The 20,337-nt window shown below is 37.2% G+C and overlaps 1 protein-coding gene across 4 annotated transcripts; it reads right to left on the bottom strand.

The window, feature by feature from the left end:
• Positions 1–1,307: 1,307 nt before the first annotated feature.
• Positions 1,308–17,502, bottom strand: CLTA (clathrin light chain A). Of its 4 annotated transcripts, XM_075208090.1 has the most exons (7): positions 17,192–17,502; positions 11,351–11,379; positions 10,194–10,311; positions 9,765–9,876; positions 8,095–8,148; positions 2,701–2,736; positions 1,308–1,803 (listed from the first exon to the last, which is right to left on the bottom strand). In XM_075208090.1, the coding sequence occupies exons 1-7, from the start codon at positions 17,364–17,366 to the stop codon at positions 1,632–1,634; spliced, it is 696 nt and encodes a 231-aa protein (XP_075064191.1). In that variant the 5' UTR covers positions 17,367–17,502; the 3' UTR covers positions 1,308–1,631. The 4 variants fall into 4 exon arrangements, with proteins under 4 accessions (XP_075064191.1, XP_075064210.1, XP_075064201.1 ...); XM_075208109.1 differs by lacking the exon at positions 8,095–8,148 and having other exon boundaries at positions 17,192–17,501; XM_075208100.1 differs by lacking the exon at positions 2,701–2,736 and having other exon boundaries at positions 17,192–17,501.
• Between the last annotated feature and the right edge of the window lie 2,835 nt (positions 17,503–20,337).

The raw sequence follows: 20,337 nt of genomic DNA on the forward strand, positions 1-20,337 counted from the left end.
TGATAAACAAAATTGTGTCTTTCAAACGTGAAATAAGATTTTCTATGAACACTGCAACATGGGTAGATTCCTTTTTGTTGGATTATAATAGATAGTCATCAGTACAAGTCCTTAAAAAGAATATGCCACTCATGGACCTTTTGTGTTTTGAATATCAATGTAGATAAATGACCCAATTGGTAATTTTAGGAAATTAAGCTTGCTGTCTGTACATTTGTTTTTAGTTTGTAAGCTACCCTCTATAACAAAGTGTATACAACCATTGTGATACAGAATTCTACAAATAGTTATCAAATGACATACAGGTTGAAATTCAATTTAGCACATTGTGTCTCTGGAACAGTCCGTTGAAACACGACCTCGCTCACCATAGAGGTGCGAAGAAATATGACCAGAATAGAAGTTAAGCGGATCATCCTCAGAGCACATTTCTGTCTCCTTTGTATCCATGCTTCCATTAAGGAAACCAAAAGCAGTAAGTCTGCTTCAGATGCTGGGGAAGTCAAAACAGTACAATAATACTTCTAGGAAAACTGGAGAAAAGAGAAATCCAACAGTAGGTCATTTGCCTGTAAACTCAATACAAACAATCTGCTGATCCACTCGATATATTATAATATATATATATATATATATATATATATATATATATATATATATATATATATATATATATATATATATATATTTTGAAGTTTTAATCACATTTTTTTTATACTACGACAAAACAATAAAAACTAACCATTGTAAGCAACTGATTTGCCTTTGTATTTTATGCCTGATTAAACATTAAAATGAATTTATTTGTGCTATAAAAAAAACATGTGAATCATTATTTTTAGGTGAAAATTCCTTTTTTTGCAGTTACCTGTAGACTAATTTTCCTAACAAGGTGTTTGCACAGCGCATGGATTTACACTCAGAGGAACATCAGGCACCTGTGACACTCCAATGGATGTGGTTACATATAAATACTAATAGTGTAAATGTGTGACCAAGGTATCAAATGGAAGTTTTAAGCCAAAGAAACAAATTTAGTGTAAGTGGTGGTAGTAACCATAACCAATGTCTTCTTGTGTTGCCGATCTATTTATGTTCATGGTCCTATAACTTTTAGAACTTAACATACAATTGCTTCACTGTTTTTGTACTCAAAATTTACAACCCTATTCCGGATTGGATGTCCATATACCACCGTCTAATGATTTTCATGACTTTGTTATTTGTTTGAAGATAAACATATTAACTTCATTACAAGGAAGTAGCCATAGCATTGGTCAAGCCAAACTCACAGACCATATACACAATTGTGAAGATTTGACAATATATAGACTTTTAATATCAATATTATGCACAAATCAAAATTCAATGACAATTCGTATTACACAGAAGCAAACTGTGAGACTATGATCGATGTAGGTTCCCTCCCAAATCTCATTCCTAAGTACAAGGGAGGAGAAACAAGGAGGAGTATACTGGCAATTACATACAATGATCAATATCAAATACAGGTTTGGTCCCAAAAAGGAGAAGGAAAAAAAAAAAAAGTAAAATATAACCAAATTTTGCAAACATAGCTTCTCTGAGGTTAAAATATTGGAAGTGTCATGTGGTTTTGTTGTGCTTTCATTTCAGTGAACCAGTGGAGCCTGCTTGAGTGATATCAGGACAGAGCGCATACGGGAAACATCCTTTGTTTGCTTGCTAGACTTAGGATTAAAGTCACAAAGACGAGCCACTCGCTCCCATTCTGTTCCTGGGGTCGTTTCTTCAACATCACTTACAAACGCCTCTTCGGCAGCCCTGAAAAGCAGCAAGAGCGTTTATTAGAAATGTTTGCTTGAGACCAGAAGCCCCAGAAGTTTTTTTACGCCTATTTCATATTCTGAAGTCTAAAAAGAGGGCAGAAATGAGCAGAGCAAGAACATAAATACTTGAAGAGAAAAAAAATAATTGTAGCAACATTACTCTAGCCCTTAGCGACCGCTTGGAGATAAAAAATGCTTATATTATGCTCATTCCTTAAATTTAATTGTGATTATGCCAAATAAAAGGAGTGTCCTATGTGTTAGTACAGGTTTAATCTCCATATATGTCCCTGCATCATATTTTTGCCATTGCAATGCTTTACAGCGTACTATGTTAAAGTATATTTTCTCAAGCACACTCGTATCAATACAAAATAGCTGAAGCTACGAAAGGAGCTGCGTTTCTACACACAAAGCCTGCACAGTGTATATATGCCATATTCTCAATACAAGTAGTGTACCAAATGTGCCTTTAAAGAAACAGCTAGTATAACATAAGCTTAATGCATACATGTACAGCAGACAAGCAGAACTACTTTTAGCAGATGACCATTACCAAGATTAGAACAGGCTATAATAGATTTTGAAAGCCTCTCCACAGATTACTAGCACCTCCACAAAAAGTCCCCTGTATTACAAAAGCCACCAAACTAATATTCTGTGCTCAAGACAAGCAAAAAAAAAAAGGGATAAAACAAAAAGCAACATGTAGAGAAACCCAGAAATGCAAAGGAAAAACACTACAATAAATATGGCTTCATGGCAAGGTATGAGCACATATGGACATAGGGCAGGTATAAGTACATAACATGACTGCAGACAGATCACTACAACACTAGCACTAACCATAGGACAGACAGGTTAAGGGGGCAGTCAGAAGATTTTACTTAACTGTTCTAGGCTGTAGCAAGGATGGTTTATGTTTGTGCTTATAGGTGAAGAGAAGAAATAAAAACGAGAAGAAAAAAAGTTTAAGTCAGATATAGAAAATAAAAATGAATTGTTGATGACAAGCAGGACACATGCATTATGATATTCAGCTGGCAAGTTGTCAAAACTTTTTGTTTTAAAAATACCATAACAGCTTAGAGAAAACTTACAATGCTGCAATGCTTTATTGTTAGCAGTGGAGAGGAAAGTAAAAGCAACAGACGAGGAATTCTTTTTAGGGGGAACTAAACAAATATATCCACTTCACCTGCATTCAAGAGAGTGCATCATTCTGCGGTAAACCACAACAATTAAAGGGTTTGATGCTGTTGAACACCCACACACACAACAGAATAATGCAAGGAAGATAGTTCAATTCAGAAGACTCTCCTTTATTGTGTTGAACTTAGATCAAGGCTCCACAGCTAAATCAAAACTATTGTATACTTTATTTAAAATATTCTACATGTTATGAAATCAGCAGATGTGTCACAGGCAGAGAGTGCCTCATTAATGGCTGAAGGGCTCTCTATGCAAGAACCGCGTTTAGTATGTAATATAAATACTTTACATCACTGGAAGACATAGGAAGATTAGATACTCTTACATCATTATAAGAATTATGACAACTCTATAACTCTGAAAAAGGGCCACATATTTAGTGTTCTTTAATCTATATTGCTGCAGAAAGGCATTTGGTTTCATCTCCGATGAGGATAGTTGAGATAGGTAACACTAATTTAGGAACCTCCAAAAATAACCTAATTTCAGAATCTGGAGCACGTACACAGACACAAACAAAAAACAAAAAAATACACCATTATGATGGGTCGAAAAATAACACTAACAGATGCCATAGTACATAGAATTGTGCACATTTACATTTTTGGAACCGAGAAAATAAGGTGGACAAAAAAAAAAGCCATTACTGCAAAGACATTCTTAGCGGAATAGAGAAAATGGATTTGCTTTACACAGAAACACGATAACAGACTGCTGCATTCATTAGTTTATGTTTTACTTGGGCATTAATGCTCTATATGGTTATATTGCTTGATTTGTGAATTTTGGCTGTAAAAATCCAGAAAAGGGGTTATATATTTTGGCTTCATAATGTGCTACAATTTAGCCATATTTGTTTAATAGGTGTCAGGAATTTGATAACTACAATATACATTTTAAGTGCTGTTCTAGTTACAAGACTAAAATGTATTACCTGAGGTATGAGTCAATATTTACAAGGTAATGAAAGTATTCTGCCAACACAAACATGTACACACTATATACTGAATGCACACTTCAGGGAATTTTAAGAAACAAAAAAAAAAAAAGGAAGAAGAGGGCACCCATAAAAATAACAAAATAAAACATATATATGAGGACTTAAACATTATAACTTTAACATCATAAAATGCATACCATACTGAAGTTTGAAGACTAACGCACTCCTCCCATAACAGACAGGTGAAAATAGACATTGGAAGCTAGCCGTGTACTGCAGTTTACTTACAGAACAAAGTATACGTATATAGTAACTTGAGTGGGATTGGCTATTATAAAGGTGTCTAGTGCCCAAATAGTCTGCAAGGTTGAAGGCTAATAAGGCCATTTTAGACTTAACTGGCTGCAAGTCAGTGTATATGGGCCAAAAACACCCTGCAAATCCCAGACAGATGATAAACTGCACCTGACCATGTATGCGGTTATATTCCAAACATAGTAATGCTGCCCACATCTTTCAATTTTGATACAAATGTATGTATGTATAAGTTTGGCCAAATGTGACAGAAATCCTGCAGCTTGGTGGTTGAATGAAACTGAATAGCCAAATAAATTGTTTGTTTTTTTAAGCTACTAAAGACTCAATCCTACAGGGTAACAAGGATAACTTTCGCTGCACTAAATAGAAAGAAAAGGGACAAAGGAGTGGTCCATGGTCACCTCTTTGGAGTTGTAGCCAAATATACCCACACAAACGGTGGATGGTCATCATGGGGTTAACAATGTTGCACACAGATAAGTGCTGTAACCAACAGTAACTAAACATTTGCTTTAACTAGTCTTACTACACTGATCAAAGACAATATCTAATAGGGTGCTAGTGGTTACATTTGCACATTACTACTAGATAACCTTATGGTCTTTACTGAATGGGACCTATTCATATGTCACATGTAACACTACAAATGATAACGTGCCAAGATGAATTTAAGGCAGCATATGTCAGCCTGCAGAAAAAGATTAAGGTGTGGTTAGAAGCATGTACTACCACTACTTAGAAATAAAGCAATATAAAATTGCTATTTCAGCTCACCAACCTACATATTAACTTGTAAAGTAGTCTATGTTGCACAAATAGAAAATAATAAAGTAATATGGAAACATAACTATGCATGATTGCACAGATGCAGACTGAAGACTATTTTACCATGAGTGCAGACATGTGTCATCTGTGAACCCATCTTAAACCTTATGTACATCATGCAGATCACATGATAAATAACAATTTGGTCAGATATTGCAAGAGTGTGTACACTCCCATGATCATTTTTTATCTCCCCAACACACGTAGCATCTGTTGATTTGATTGTATAACTTTCCTAAAAATAACAATAATGGAATGACGTCGGGCAAATGTGGAAACAAGTACACACTAATGACCAGCTGTGTAGGCAGATCTCTATAGTGTGCAGAGACACAATCTTTTCAGCAGACAGTTGTGAGATAAAGAGCACAGGTCTGAGGGTAAATCGTGTAAGTGTGCACACATGAATCTGCATGCTCATTGGGACTTTCAGTTGCTTAGTTGCTTATAAAATCGTTACAGAAATCGCATCAGACGTAAAATGCAATAGTGTGTACCCAGCTTTATTCTTCATGGATGATATTTCCACTGCTCTGAACAGTAAACATCTTCAATCAAGGTAAACAACTATCTATATAAACCCCCCCTTTTCATTTACTCCTGTGCAATAGGTTGCTATGCGCAACATCCATAAACATTTTGCGGTTTCCTGGACCCTTATCTTGTCTACACTTTATGACAGCAGCGTGGTTTAGTGGTTATCTGCCTCACAGCACTGGGGTCATGAGTTCAATCCTCGACCATGGCCTTATATATGTGGAGTTTTTAATGTTCGTGTGGGTTTCCTCCGGGTGCTCTGGTTTCCTCCCACACTCCAAAAACATACTAGTAGGTTAATTGGCTGCTATTAAATTGACCTTCGTCTCTCTCAGTCTGTGTGTGTGTTAGGGAATTTAGACTAAGCTCCACTGGGGTAGGGACTGATGTGAGCAAGTTCTCTGTACAGTGCTGCAGATTTAATGTTTTGTTAATTGGTAATTTGCAACCCTGCTTGTTTGCTAGCTCCCTGGTAGAAAACAGTTGGGGCCACGACTAGTGGTCCTCATGCAGCCAAGTCCACTTACATGGTCAAGCCTCAAAAGAGCCAGTGCTAATTACCAGAGGCACAGAGGGTACACTTTCTCATGCACATCCTTACAGTTTGCATGGACAATGGATCTTGCCGACATCAGGAAACAGGAGAGAAATAAAAAGATTCTTTATTTCCTGCAAAATCTGATAGATACCACTCAGAGCTCACTAAATGTTGAAGCTATTTTAGAATATTTTTGTTGGTCTCTGGAGAAGCATTAGACCTTTCAGTGCAGTGATGGGCAACACAATATAATTTAAACAGCCTCAAAACAACCTCAGCATCCCAAAATGCCCCATATAGCCCACACATGACCCAGTATTCCACCGCATGCTGTTCAGACCTCTCACTTGCTCCAAAAAAAGCCTCACATGCCCTTAGAAACCTACTTGCCACAAAAAGCCCCCACTTATTATATACTCTCTTCATTTCTTCATTAACACCTATTCAAAAAAATTATACCTGTGGTTCATATTTCCTCTTTATCCTCTCTGCTCCGCCCTTCTAGTTTCCAACATTTCCTGAATTATTTGTGGCTATGTGGCTTTCTGCAAAGCTTTTGTGTATCAGGAATTCCTGCAGAGGAAGAAGGGAGAGCACACTGCAGTCCCTCCGATGTGCTGTATAACCTCCCTGAGAAAAGGTCACGTGACATGGAATTGGCTGTCTTATTCTCCACTTTATAACAAAGCAGAGAATAAGTGTGTGGGGGGGGGGGGGGGGGGGGGGGGGGAATAATGAAAAAAAAAAAAAAAAACAGTTGAAACCACCATAACAGTAATAATGCACAGCAGTTACCGTAGTAACAGTAACTGTGCGCAGCCCGCATTGTTCTTTAGAACGTGGGGAATTGAATCTGTCCCTTAGAATCTAACCATTGGCCCACTGCCTGTGATGTGTCAACAAACAAAATTGAGAATTCCCACTGACTTGTATTCAGAGTGTGGACGCCTATGGAGCAGTCTGGGAAAACTGATAAGATTTTGATGGCAATAAAATAAAGGAAGGAGTCTTTAAAAACAGGAATCCTGTCTCTATAATTCAGCAGCCATGCCAATATAAAACATAGCCCATCTTGCTGTGAACTCTCTCCAAAAAACTGCATGGCACAAGCATTGCCCTCCACCATTTCACAGTTCACTGCCTACTTGTCCTTCAAAGTGCTAAATGACACTTCCCCTTCTGGACTATGATCAGACCACATATCTTGCTTTAGGAGATCAGAATCTACTTTGATCTCCTATAATGAATTATTTAATGCTCCCAGTCAATTTTTGCAATGAGCGATCCTGTGAGATATCTAAGAAGTAGAGTCTGGGGTGCACAAACCACACACACACACACACACACACACACACACACACACTTCACCCCTTCTCATTCACCAACATCTCTTTCTGATCACTGCTACAATCTGAACAAATTTCAGGCTTACTTAAGGCTGCACTGAAGCTCTGCACACACGCTGTTACATCTGCATCTAAGCCCCCTCCAAAGCATTTTACACTACATTTCACTTAGCCAATATTAAATAAAAATAACCAATAAAAAAGTGAAACTCCATAGTGCAGTTTGCAGGTGAATGACCTATGCATGCATTGTAATAGCGTTTCATGCTAAATTTGTCAAGTCATACTGTTTCATAAAACACCATTAAAATCCTCCCATGAATAAAGAATGTATGTCAAAGGTGTGATTTTTCTTGCTCAATTTGATAAATACACCTTATAGTGTTACTTTATGTAATCAAATAGTGTGTTGATAACTAATTTGAGTTTTTAACTACATAAAGTTTGTAAACACAGCATTAAAGATTTTCTAATAACTCTTGTGCCTATGTGTCCATCACATCACCTCAAAAGGTATTACAAAATGAACATACATGAACTTAAAGTAGAATTAGTAATTTTGCAACATACACATAACCAATCACGTCAGCGAAGGGTTGTTTGTAGAAAGCTTCATCTGCCACCCTACAGACACAGCAAGTCCAAAAAGAAGGCAAGCAGGCAAGAAAAAAGGAGAGAACATTGAAAAGAGAATATCAGAGACAGCTTTAAGGTTAAGGTAAGCTTGAAAAAGTAAAAGGAAAAAGAAAAAAGTTTTAGTAAGAACATGCGTGAAACAAGAACTCACCCACGACTGATAACACAGAGAGATGTATAGATAATTAATGGACTGGTAAAATTCAAAATGGTATGAAACCATACTAGCAATAAATTATGACACTCAGGTAAAATTATATATATATATATATATATATATATATATATATATATATATATATATATATATATATATATCTATATATATATATATCTATATCTCAACAACATCCACCTCTTCCCTTAGATATATTGGAGCAGTGATCTGAAATAAGCTTGTAGGGCAAAGGTTACTTTGAGAAAAAAAAAACAAAACCACACACAACAGCAAATCTCTGAATTACCATTTTCTTAAACTGGGTACACACCTATGCAATTATCGTGGAGATCACAGGATTACAACCGTTTGTTCAGATACTAGAAGAGTGTGTCCATTCCAGCAATAATGTTTTATCTTGTCTAAACACCGACATTTGTTGATTTGTTTTCTTAAACTTCCAAAAAATAACGATCAATGATAGAACAATGTCAGGAAAATGTGAAAGTGTGTATGCACCAATGACCAGCGCGTTTACCTGCACGATCTTTTCAGCAGATGGTAAATCTGAAGGTAAATTGTGTAGCTATGAATCACTATGCTCATCGGGATTTCAATCGTTGGTGAACGGATTAGAGACATTTCATACGTGTGTACCCAGCATAAGGCGATAAAAAACAAAAGATTTTCACACATCATGCCATATGTTTTACCCCACTCCTTCCTGAACAACATAGCTGCATTCAACTGCCATTTCAATATGTCTGCTAGCACAGGGCACTGCAATATTCGGTGGATTGAACCCACCTAGACCTTCGAACAACTAGGATTGGGAGGGTGCATTTTATACAGCATCGGACTGGATTTTTTGGCAGTTTCTGTCCAATCCACAGCAGCATACATCCTGAGGGTCCTGTGTTTGACAGCTCTCCTCTGCTAGCTTTCATCGTGGCTAGACTAGGAGCCGAAGTCAGGTACTTATGGGAGTCTAAGAGATGCTTACTGAAGCAGACTAAAAACTACTTTTACCATCAACTTAAGACTATTTTAGCATACAATTACAGAGGCGGTTAAAAAGTAGAAAATCCCTCTAAAGTAACCAATGCTCATTTGGTCAAAAAAAAAAAAAAAGAAAGAAAGGGAAAAGAAAAACGTGCACTATTAAAAACTCCAATTTGATTTAAAGTAGAGAAGAAAGTCACACTTTCACAATCCACATTCAAAATGATATAAAACCAATGTTGAATACTTAATACGAGAGTAGCCACTGTTGAATTTTTAGAACCCATTAAATTATGTGCAATTAAAAAAACCAAAATTCGGCTGGTGAGCATTATAAGAAGCTTGTTGTCAGTAATAAACTTGAAAACAGAAAGAGAGATATACATATACACTAGGAGACACAAAGAGTAACACCAGTTGCTTATTAAAAATAAATAAATATTACCGATTATTTGCCTTTGTCTTCTGTAACATTTCATCCTGTCTTGAATACCACTCATCTAGTTCCTTTGAGGCCTTCTCTTTCCACTCAGATTCTTGTTTTCGAGAGTTAGCATCTGTTTAAGGGGGGACACATAAAATCACTCAGGATTACAAAAAAAAAAAAAAAAAAAAAAGACAAATAGTAAAGGGTAAAATGACCACACTAAGCATTTACTGGGGTTCTGAACACTGTTACACAATGATGATGTCCAGAATTTCTTACAACTTTTGATGAGGTTTTAAGATGGTGACAACTATGTTCACAGATCCCTTCGCTGTGTTGGAGATTAATTGCCTATGAAGTGTGATAAGGACTTAAAGGGGATTTATTTTAAACTCCATAAAACAACTGGCCTTTTAGACTAGTACACCATAAGTCATCTGTTCTTACCGAGCAGTTCTAATCGACTCCTTTGCTCCTCTCGCCATTTACGGATGCTCTCTGGTTCCGCTTGCAGGCGGTCAACTTGGGAAATTGCAGCATAACTGTCTGTTGGCCCATTTATCTCCTGTACAAAGATAAACAAGGTTATTAAAACATAAAATGCAATGAAAAATACGCAATCCTTGGGACTGTATTAAAGATGAAGAACATTGCAACGTACATATGCTTTAAGGACCACTAAATGCCAAATTTAACATTTCTAGATATAAACCATGAAGGTAAAATACATTGTACAGTGTTAATCTGTCATTCCCAAGCTGCCATGAAACAAAGTAAAAGTAAGTCTAACAACAGGTTTAGGACAGTGGATCTTATACACATTAACAAGCCTAGTCGGAGTTGCTGTGGCAATCCCTGGCTCTGCCCCCTCCATGTGAATAAACCAATCTAACCTGCATTGTATTTCTATAATATATATATATATATATATATATATATATATATATATATATATATATATATTAAAATTAGCAATTTTACATTTAATTATATACATATACAGCATTTTTAGATGGGATATATAATCTGGCCGCCCTACACTTGTTTATCATAGATGTGTGATGAGTCAAGGCCATTGTACGACTATTTGCAGAGGTCAGCAGTGTCTTTACAGACACTAGCTAGCTGCCTACACACTGGAGAAATATTTTTCACAGATACAAAAATATTGCACAATGTTTAAAGAGGACGATCATTTTCCACTTTGTGCTAATCTGCTTAGTGTCTCCTAGGATCCCCAGCATCACCAGTGGTCAAGTTACCAGGTCTGACACTGTATACAAATTTGCAGCCCACCCCCATCTAAGGAAACACTATTATTTTACCCACCATAGCTCAACTGATCAGATTAAGTACTAAGCAAATTATACACATTTCTATACTCTATTAAAACAGGACCAGGCTGTTAATTTTACAAGATGTTAAAGACGAAATCTTTGTTAAAACATCTGCCAAATAGAAGCAACAAACCGTTACACACAGCATAGGTATCACACAGACAACATAGCACCCATAGTGCTTTAAGCTATGCTTGCCATGTAGACAGCATTGTAGGCAATTGCACATGACAATTATTCCAAGAAAACAGAACAATTTGATTTTACCTGGTAAAAGTCACCATTCATAACAGCATCTGAAAAACAAGAGAAATCACAGTTCCATATGTAATCCTTGGAATATGTGCTTTTTAAATAGATGATACTGTATTACAGCTATGGTCACTCATCTAGAATGTCTGGTAGTTAAGGATTTCAGGAGACAGAAGGTTTGCATAACTTGGAGCACCTTGTCTACAATATGCAAAATAACATTTAAGTATCGCCGCCTTTCCACACACTGTCCCTGGAATTCCACTCATTATATGGAGTACCAGTGTTCCTTACAGTAACTACTGAACTCATGTTCATGTCTGGGTATAGTTTATTATACATGATGAAATGTCAGCCAATTTTGGAGTGTGTGGCCCAAACATTACAGTAACAAGGGCTGTTCCTTTGGATATAGTTTTCCTATTGGGCATGTTCATAAATGCAGTTGGAAGATAATCAATGAAGGCTACTATTGGCCTTTAAAATCAACTCCCGACCACACTCATTTGCCCCTATAATGCCCGGATTGACAGTGCCTTAATATGTTACTTACACTTGGTAAGAAGGCATTTAACATACACACAGCTTTTGTATATTAACTTATTTGGGAGGCTAAATACTTAACCCTAGGTATTTGTGGATATTAAAGTACTGATGAAACTAATGTCTGGTGCTTTATTGTACAGTTTGGTGGTCTAGTACAGCACTGTTGTGTTTAGACTGTTATATTCTGCATTATTGTTCTGTGTATTGCAAAATCCGGTATCCGATTAATAATCAGTAGGCCACTATGATTTGCTTATGAATTTACCAATTATCTACGGATTTGTATGGCTACGATACATACTGTAAGGCTTGGGGAATGCATTTACTCCATACGAATGGTTTCCATTAGGTATCGAATTTATATAATTGCAGATAGTTTACCCTGTAAGTGCGTCATGTGTGAGCTTGTTGAAGATACAATTGGAGATCTCCAGCTCTACTACGAATGTGGCTAGAAATGATTTTCTAGTTAAATATATATTAAATGCCTTCTGCTTTTTAAATTACTAACTTGCAGCTAGCCTACACAGATGTTGGTTATTACTTGTTTGTATTTTAAGTTGTTTGAACAATTGTCCTTTTGTATTTTTTCCTATTGTTTGTAGTGTCACAAATAAAATTTGAAGATATTTATATTATTAAATATTTTAGAAACTATTGCTGCATTGTTTCAATTTCTAAGAAACCTTTTTCTTTGGGTATGTTTAATTTTTGCTGTGTATACGCAACACAGCTTTGTTTTAATCCGCATTTAAAACTGAATATTTGCAGCATTGGCTCTGCAGTCTTTCACTAGAAAAAAACGCATGGTTTCATTAGGTAGGTAGGTATAGATTTCATGTATATTTTTTTATATATATTTTTATAGCTTGCATATGTGCTACGGAGATACTAACTGGAAAAAATTGTCTTTTGCTACTAAAGCTACAGAAATTACAGTTTTAACCACCAGAAAAAGCATCACTGAATATAATATCGTATCAAAGGAAAAGTAGCTCTTATTATAAGCTAAGGAATCAAAGATGAAATAATCTGCTTTATATAGTGACTATTTGATCTACTTTATTCATAGACATTTCCAGTTTTACTTATTTTAGATAAATAATGGATTGTGTTAAGTTAAAGGGGTTTTCACTTTAAATAATTTTTTTTAAAACCAAATACTCTCATTTATAATATAATGGGGTTCCTTGCCTGCGACTCCCATTATTTGATGTACTTAGCTTGAACACCTCCGATTTGCAGCTGGCTGTCACTCACACCACCTGTATACCGTAACGCATCACTCTTGCTCGGGTAATACCAGAGATGACCCAAAGCTGACCAGCAGATGTCCTGACTCTATGCGAGTGCTAAGTACTACACATTGTGGGATTTTCATGGGAGAAACACCCAAAGAACTATTATAGGTAAGGAAATGGATTTGGTAAAACTCAAACCTAAAGTGGAAAACGTCTTTTACAACAATTCCCAATTTAAAGGGCTAGCTAAAATATTTCCACATAATTCTATCTTTGGACAGACCATGTATCTCTTGCATGGCAAGTGTTTTTTTAATAATAAAAATCTAAAGTATATACACACACACAAGAAAGAAAAAAAAAGGTAAAACGGCTGCTTATGGAAAGTTACTTTTTAGGTAGACATCCAAATTTATTTTTCTTTTTTTGCACATAGACGCCATATCCATTTAAGATCGTAACAAGAAGGTGCAACTAGATCTCAAAGCAGTGGTAGTGGCTGAAACCTGAAGAGACAAGCAATATGAGGAACATCAGCACAGGAGGTTCTGCATCCTACCAAGAAGAGTTGGCATCTTTATTATAGATTGGAGGTCAGAGAAGAAGTGGCCCAGACTCATGTGAGTAGACTAGTAAAAAGCTGCTGGTGCCCAAAGCCCAAACACAGGAGGAGGGAACAAGCAAGGGCAATTGCCAAGAAGAACATGGGATGAAAGGATTTGGCTGAAATTGGTTGAGAGGAAGATCTGTGTTGGAGCCACTACAACTTCTGACAAGAGGAATAGGAGAAGCCTTGCCCGACATGTCCAATAACAGGCTAGGAATCCCTGTTTGCCAAGAAATCACAGTATATTTTCCTCAGTTCCACCTCTCACTGGCACAATGTGTCAAAAGTGGACAGAGGGTAAATGAAAAAAATATAATTATAAAAAAGGTGTAATGTAACCTATATTGCAGATTATAAAGGTAGAAGTCCCTACAGTTTCCTGATCTTTATAAAAGACAAATATGGTCACCTACTCAGAGGAGACCATATCATACTCTACAGCATGGTTGTCCAACCCGCGGCCCAGCATGCCTGTAAATGTGGCCCAGCAGGAGTTTTGGTTGTGGCAAGGGGGCAGCGCTGAAAAAATAATCCTGCAAAAAAAATTAAAAAATACTTACCTTGCGGTCACGTCAGCTGGCGCTCCGGCTCCCTCCCTGGTCTCCTCCTCCGTGTGGCGCTCGCAGTGAATGTCGGGGGTGACATCATCACACCCGACATCCATTGCATAGCGCAGCACAGAGGAGTCACCCGCGTGAACTATCAGCAGCAGTGAAAGATTATCCAGTATCTTATTGTTGTTACTCTGAATTTGGACTTTCTGCACCATGCAATTATGAACTAGCTGTGTTCTCTATATGTATCTAATATAAATATTGAGAGATAATTGTATTTTTAATATTGTAAACCATTTTAAATGTGCAGTGCTCAGTAGGGTGAAAATATCACCCACTGTTACCCTCATCGGAGGCTGCTCCATGAGCCATTTTTCCCGCCACCCTATCTTTAAATCTCTGTAGATTTCTATTAGTCCTCCTGATGCTACCTATATCGGCTTTAATCATGATTCTGCAACAGGTTTCCTAACTCTTACTAACTTCATTTCCAGGTAAGTTTAATATGTTAACTATGTTTTTCTATGGTTTTTTCGATGATCAGCTATCGTTAGTGTTAGTGTATTTTATGTGCGGCCCAAACCAACTCGTCGTCTTCCAATGTGGCACAGGGAAGCTAAAAGGTTGGACACACCTGCTCTACAGTATACAGTAAATTTATTCCTGTACATTGAAATCTGGAAACCAACAAATTTTCTGAATTACTACCTCTTTATTGCTCATGTTTAATCAGTCTTAGGGATAACAGATTCCAAAAAATTGTTGCTGGGTGTTTTTTTTCACCAGCAGGCTACTAAAACACTAGGGGCTAGATTTACTAAACTGCGGGTTTGAAAAAGTGGAGATGTTGCCTATAGCGACCAATCAGATTACCTTCTACAAAATGATAACAATAATCTGATTGGTCGCTATAGGCAACATCTCCACTTTTTCAAACCCGCAGTTTAGTAAATATACCCCTAGAAGTCAATAATGAGTCTATGGAAAAAAAAACAGCAATTGTATGGGAGAAACATTCAGCATTGCCCAGTAACTATAAGGTGGGAGGATACACTTTTCTTAAGAATAATGGCTTATTTCTGCAGTGTGTTGCATTGCAAATAGGAGACACGCCATTCATTTAGCAAGTCAGCATTTGCTTAGAGGTGAAACAGTGCTTTAAATGTTTCCTGTACGTTTGGACAGTTTCTTCCACAGATATCTAGCCTCACTTGACTGCTTATGTCAGCACATTTCCAGCATATTTCCTTCCTAGAGCTGTATGAAGCAAAAACAGGAAATACAGGAAAGCAACTACAATGTAGTCCACTTTTATTTCAATGTATGTCAAATCTTAATATCGAATGCAGCCACTTCATTTCTTTACTAAAACTGTCATACAGATTACACAGGAACTTTCCAAACCACAGTCTATTAAATTATATATGAATGTAATGGACAAATTCCATTTGTGGCCAAGCACACATTTCACAATATTTTATTTTAAATGCTAATTTCAATCTAGGAATTGTGATTTCATGTAATTCATTGAATATATTTCAATGTATACACTTAGAATGTAAAGGACATTATGCAAACATTGTTTTGTAATACATTTTTTAAGATTTCTTACACAGGCTCTCAATTTTCTATGCTTAATCTCATGAGAAAAACCACATATGCATTCAATGGATCCTTAATGAGACCAGATACAGTCTACCTACATATCATTCCCAGCATTAATAAGTCATGACAGGGGAAGGAAAGCAGCTGAGCACAGGTGGACAGAAGGCAGGTATCTTTTGTTTAAAAAAAAACAAAAAAAAACAAGCAACAATTGTCAAAAGGACAATGAGATCACTTGATAAGTCTCAATTTTTAACCAAATTTAGCCACACATTGGCAAAACTGGAATAGCAGACAAAACTGTTTCCAGACAGTTTAACTGGTCAATTACTTGTAAATTTGCCCTATATTTTGTATGTAGCTTGCTCACAAGGCCTTGTGTTTTAAAAAGCTTTATTTTATTTTTAGCGATGAACAAAAAGATCATGTTTTATGAACGTCCACATGAACAAGACCTAGCATTCACCTATAAATAATTTCTTGCTAATTGAATTAGAATTTAGGCCATAAGAAATCTAAAATAACACCTTTCGAAACAATTATTTTGGACAGCAAGCACATAAAAGCTATGCTTTAAAAGTTGTGTAGAACTACTGGTAACTAGGCGGCCAATTTGTTAACGGAATGTAGGTAAAAGTTATTCAGCTACATAGCTTACATGCATGACTAGTATCAGTGATTTATTATTTTTTCTTAAAAAAATACTGTGGTTGACAGTCAACACATATGGATAGATTTACCATATAATACCATTCTTAAACACTCTGGAGGTAAAGGATGGCCATTTAGTTTTAATTACAAAGAAAAAATAAATAAAAGGAAAAATAATATGCATCTTGTCAAATCCAAAAGCAAGAGTTGCTATTTTTCATTTTATAATCTAAAGTGATGGATGATCCACTATGTATAAAGGTAAATGACCAATACATTTACATTAAGCTTTGCAACATACTAAGCAGAATTCATAGGAAAATCATACAGATTTATTTGAAACCAGACAACTTTCAACTAATAAGAGATTGTGAGGTGAATAAATAGCCTCACCAGACTATCTTACAACACTGAAATGAATATGGCTTAAATAAACCACCGATGACAATGTAGTTGGTGAGATCTTATAAACAACTAATACTATATGTATAGTGTGTGTGTGTGGGGAAGGGGGAATTAGGAAGTCAGAGGAGAAAGTAATAATGTGTCTTCCACCCACCGACATGGGGATATAGGAACCCCTCATAATGACGGCGAGGTTAGTCTTACACTTCCAGGGACACCCCAGCTATGTGTCAGGTCGGTGCCTCACCTGCTGTCCCATCGTGCAGGTTGTCGGGCAATTCGCCGCTGTCTAAGATGCTGAAGCCCTCATCATTCTCGATGCCGGCGATCTCACTCTCCTGCTGGGCCAGGAAGGCGGCGGCAGGGTCCTCCTCGGCAGACACTCCGTTACCGACAGAGTCGAAGACGTCAAATTCCGACATGATAATGAATCACCGAAAGCCGAGGACGCGGGATAATCAAGCGATCCGAACTAAAAAATCGTTCCCGATCACACTCCTGCCACCGGCGATCACCCAAGAGAAGAACCGGAAGTGTCGCTGATCGGAAACAGGAGGCATAGAGTGCAACGTCAGATGTGGCAGGAAAGGACGTCACGTGGCCTCATCAGCTGACTCGCTCATTCATTAGGAGTGACGCTGAGACCTAGGTGTATAATACTCACTGGTCTTCAGTACAGGAGACATTGGCAGTCAGAAGTCTGAAGTTAGTTTCTTATTCATGCTCCAGCTTCTTATTCAGAATATTATTATTTTTAAAGGATTAAATCAAGTTGGATCACTGATTTCACATCAGGTTGACACTAAACGGCGTCCCTTATATAAACTGCAATAGTAGTTATCCTGGGCCAACAAGGTTTTGGGCATGAAATTAGAGGGCACAGTGGGCAAAGTCACCATATTTCATCAATTTGAATAAATAGTTGTAGTTTTGCAAGGATTAAATGCCATTGGGCCACCAATTTGATAGTGGGAATCAACACAGGGTGGTCAGTTACATATAAAACATCTGTCTTTTGCCTGGCCCAACACTATTTTGAGCATGAAATCAGGTGGCAAAGTGGGCACAGATAGCATTTTCATTATTTTGAGTAAGTAGGTGTAGTTTTGCAAGGGTTAAATGGCGTTAGGTCACCAATTTGATAGTGGGAATTAACACAGGATGGTTAGTTACATGATATCATGCCCAAAACAGTTGGCCCAGGCAAAAGACAAATGTTTTATATGTAACTGACCACCCTTTATTGATTCCCACTATTAAATTGGTGGCCCAACGCCATTTAACCCTTGCAAAACTACACCTACTTATTCAAAATGATAAAATATGGTGACTTTGCCCCCTGATTTCATGCCCAAAACCTTGTTGGGCCAGGCTAAATACTATTGCAGTTTATATAAGGGGCACCGTTTAGTGCCATTCTGATGTGAAAATTGTTTTGCAATTTTCTTTAAAAGTCAATGTTTTTGGGCATAAAATAACCTAATTTAGTGCTCCACCTGTTTCTTGGATAAGTAAGGTTATTCTAAAGCTAATAAATTAGGAAGAAAACAGTTTAATCCCTGGTAGGCCATCCTTAATTCAGCACACAAACCTGGTTATCTTCCTCTTCTTCTTAGCCTATTGGCAATGCAGCCATCGTCTTTGGGTGTATATTACACCCTATACTTATAGTTAAATATATAAAGAAATGGACAAAGGCAGTTTGGTTTCAGGCTCTATAGCCCCCCCCCCCCCTCCTCCACTTGTAGTTAAATAGAAAAAAAGCAGCCTGCATAGACTGAACAATATAAAAATAAATGGACCACGGTAGTTTGGTGGCTGTCTATCCCCCCCCCCCCCCCACCATCCGCTTGTAGTTGAATAGAAAAAAACCAGCCTGCATAGACTGTAGAATTAGAATATAAAAATAAATGGACCAAGGTAGTTTGGTGGCTGTCTATGACCCCCCCCCCCCCCGCCCTCCACTTGTAGTTGATTAGAAAAAAAGCAGCCTGCATAGACTGCAGAATTAGAATATAAAAATAAATGGACAAAGACAGTTTGGTATCTGTCTGCATCAGACCCCCTCTCCACTAGGAGTAAAATAGAAAACTATTCAGCCGTTATAGAGTCTAGAATAGAAATAGAAATTGAGAAAGGCAATTTGGTATCTGTCTGCATCATAATCATCAACATCATCATTAGTGCCCTCGTCGCCTACACAAATCTCCCCCTCATCCTCTTCTAATTCCAAAGTGGCATCCTCGATTGGTGTATCACCGGCTACACTCGGGCTGTTAAGGCACACATCAGCAGAACTGCTGAAAGGACCCTTCCCTATGGGTACACTGTCACTAACAGAATGCTCACGATTAGACATACCGCTGGTGGATGGACTCAGAGATTAGTGTCATTTCTGATTCAGAGCATACATTATCCTCTAATGCCTTACTGTTTTCTTGCAGCTCGGCTTTGAAACGTAACAGTAGTTGTGCACCACTTTTAGACTCTAAATTACTTGGTCTTGCTTGGTCACAAGTGAACGTACAAGAAGAAGGCCCAGTAACATTTTTTGATCTGCCACTAATAGAGAAAGGCAAAGGCCTCATTCTTTCTTTGCCACTGCGTGTGTAGAATGGCATGTTGGCAATTTTTTTTTTATCGGCAGTTACACTTCAGTTTCCTCAGTTACGCTTCTTTTTCACTTCAACACGGTAAAAAAAAATTTGGTGTGTGGTTTTTTCCCTGATTTAAAAAGACTATGTACTTTTACATTGCCTTTCCCAGATGACGTACTGGGAACACTACCATCAGGACTGGTGACAAAACCGGGTTGCTAATTCTGCTCATATGTGGACTGCTTTGAATCCATTTTAATGAGGCCAAAGCACTTGTAGTGCCAAAATTGTATTAGATAGATACTGCTGAGAAATATAACTTTTGACAGCCAGAAAAATTACAGTAAAACACTGGGGAACATGGGACACCCCAAAAGCACTAGTAGTGCTAAAAATTGTTTTTTATACTGCTGACAAATATGACTTTTGACAGCCAGAAAAATGAATGCAAAAGAATGGGGAACACCCCAAAAGCACTTGGAGTGCAATTTTTTTTTAATTTAGACTGCTGACAAATATGACTTTTGACAGAAAGAAAAATGAATGCAAAAGAATGGGGAACACCCCAAAAGCACTTGAAGTGCTAAATATTTTTTTTTCAGACTGCTGACAAATAGGACTTTTGACAGCCAGAAAAATTAATGCAAAAGAATGGGGGACACCCCAAAAGCACTTGGAGTGCCAGTAATTGAACAAAAACCCTCCTCTATCCTCCTCTTACTGCTGTAACAACTGGTAACAACTGGTATTAAGATTAGAATGGTATTGAATAAAAACAATAATGTGTCCAATTACT

The sequence above is a fragment of the Mixophyes fleayi genome, chromosome 1 (assembly GCF_038048845.1).
Source record: "Mixophyes fleayi isolate aMixFle1 chromosome 1, aMixFle1.hap1, whole genome shotgun sequence".
Classification (NCBI taxonomy): domain Eukaryota; kingdom Metazoa; phylum Chordata; class Amphibia; order Anura; family Limnodynastidae; genus Mixophyes; species Mixophyes fleayi.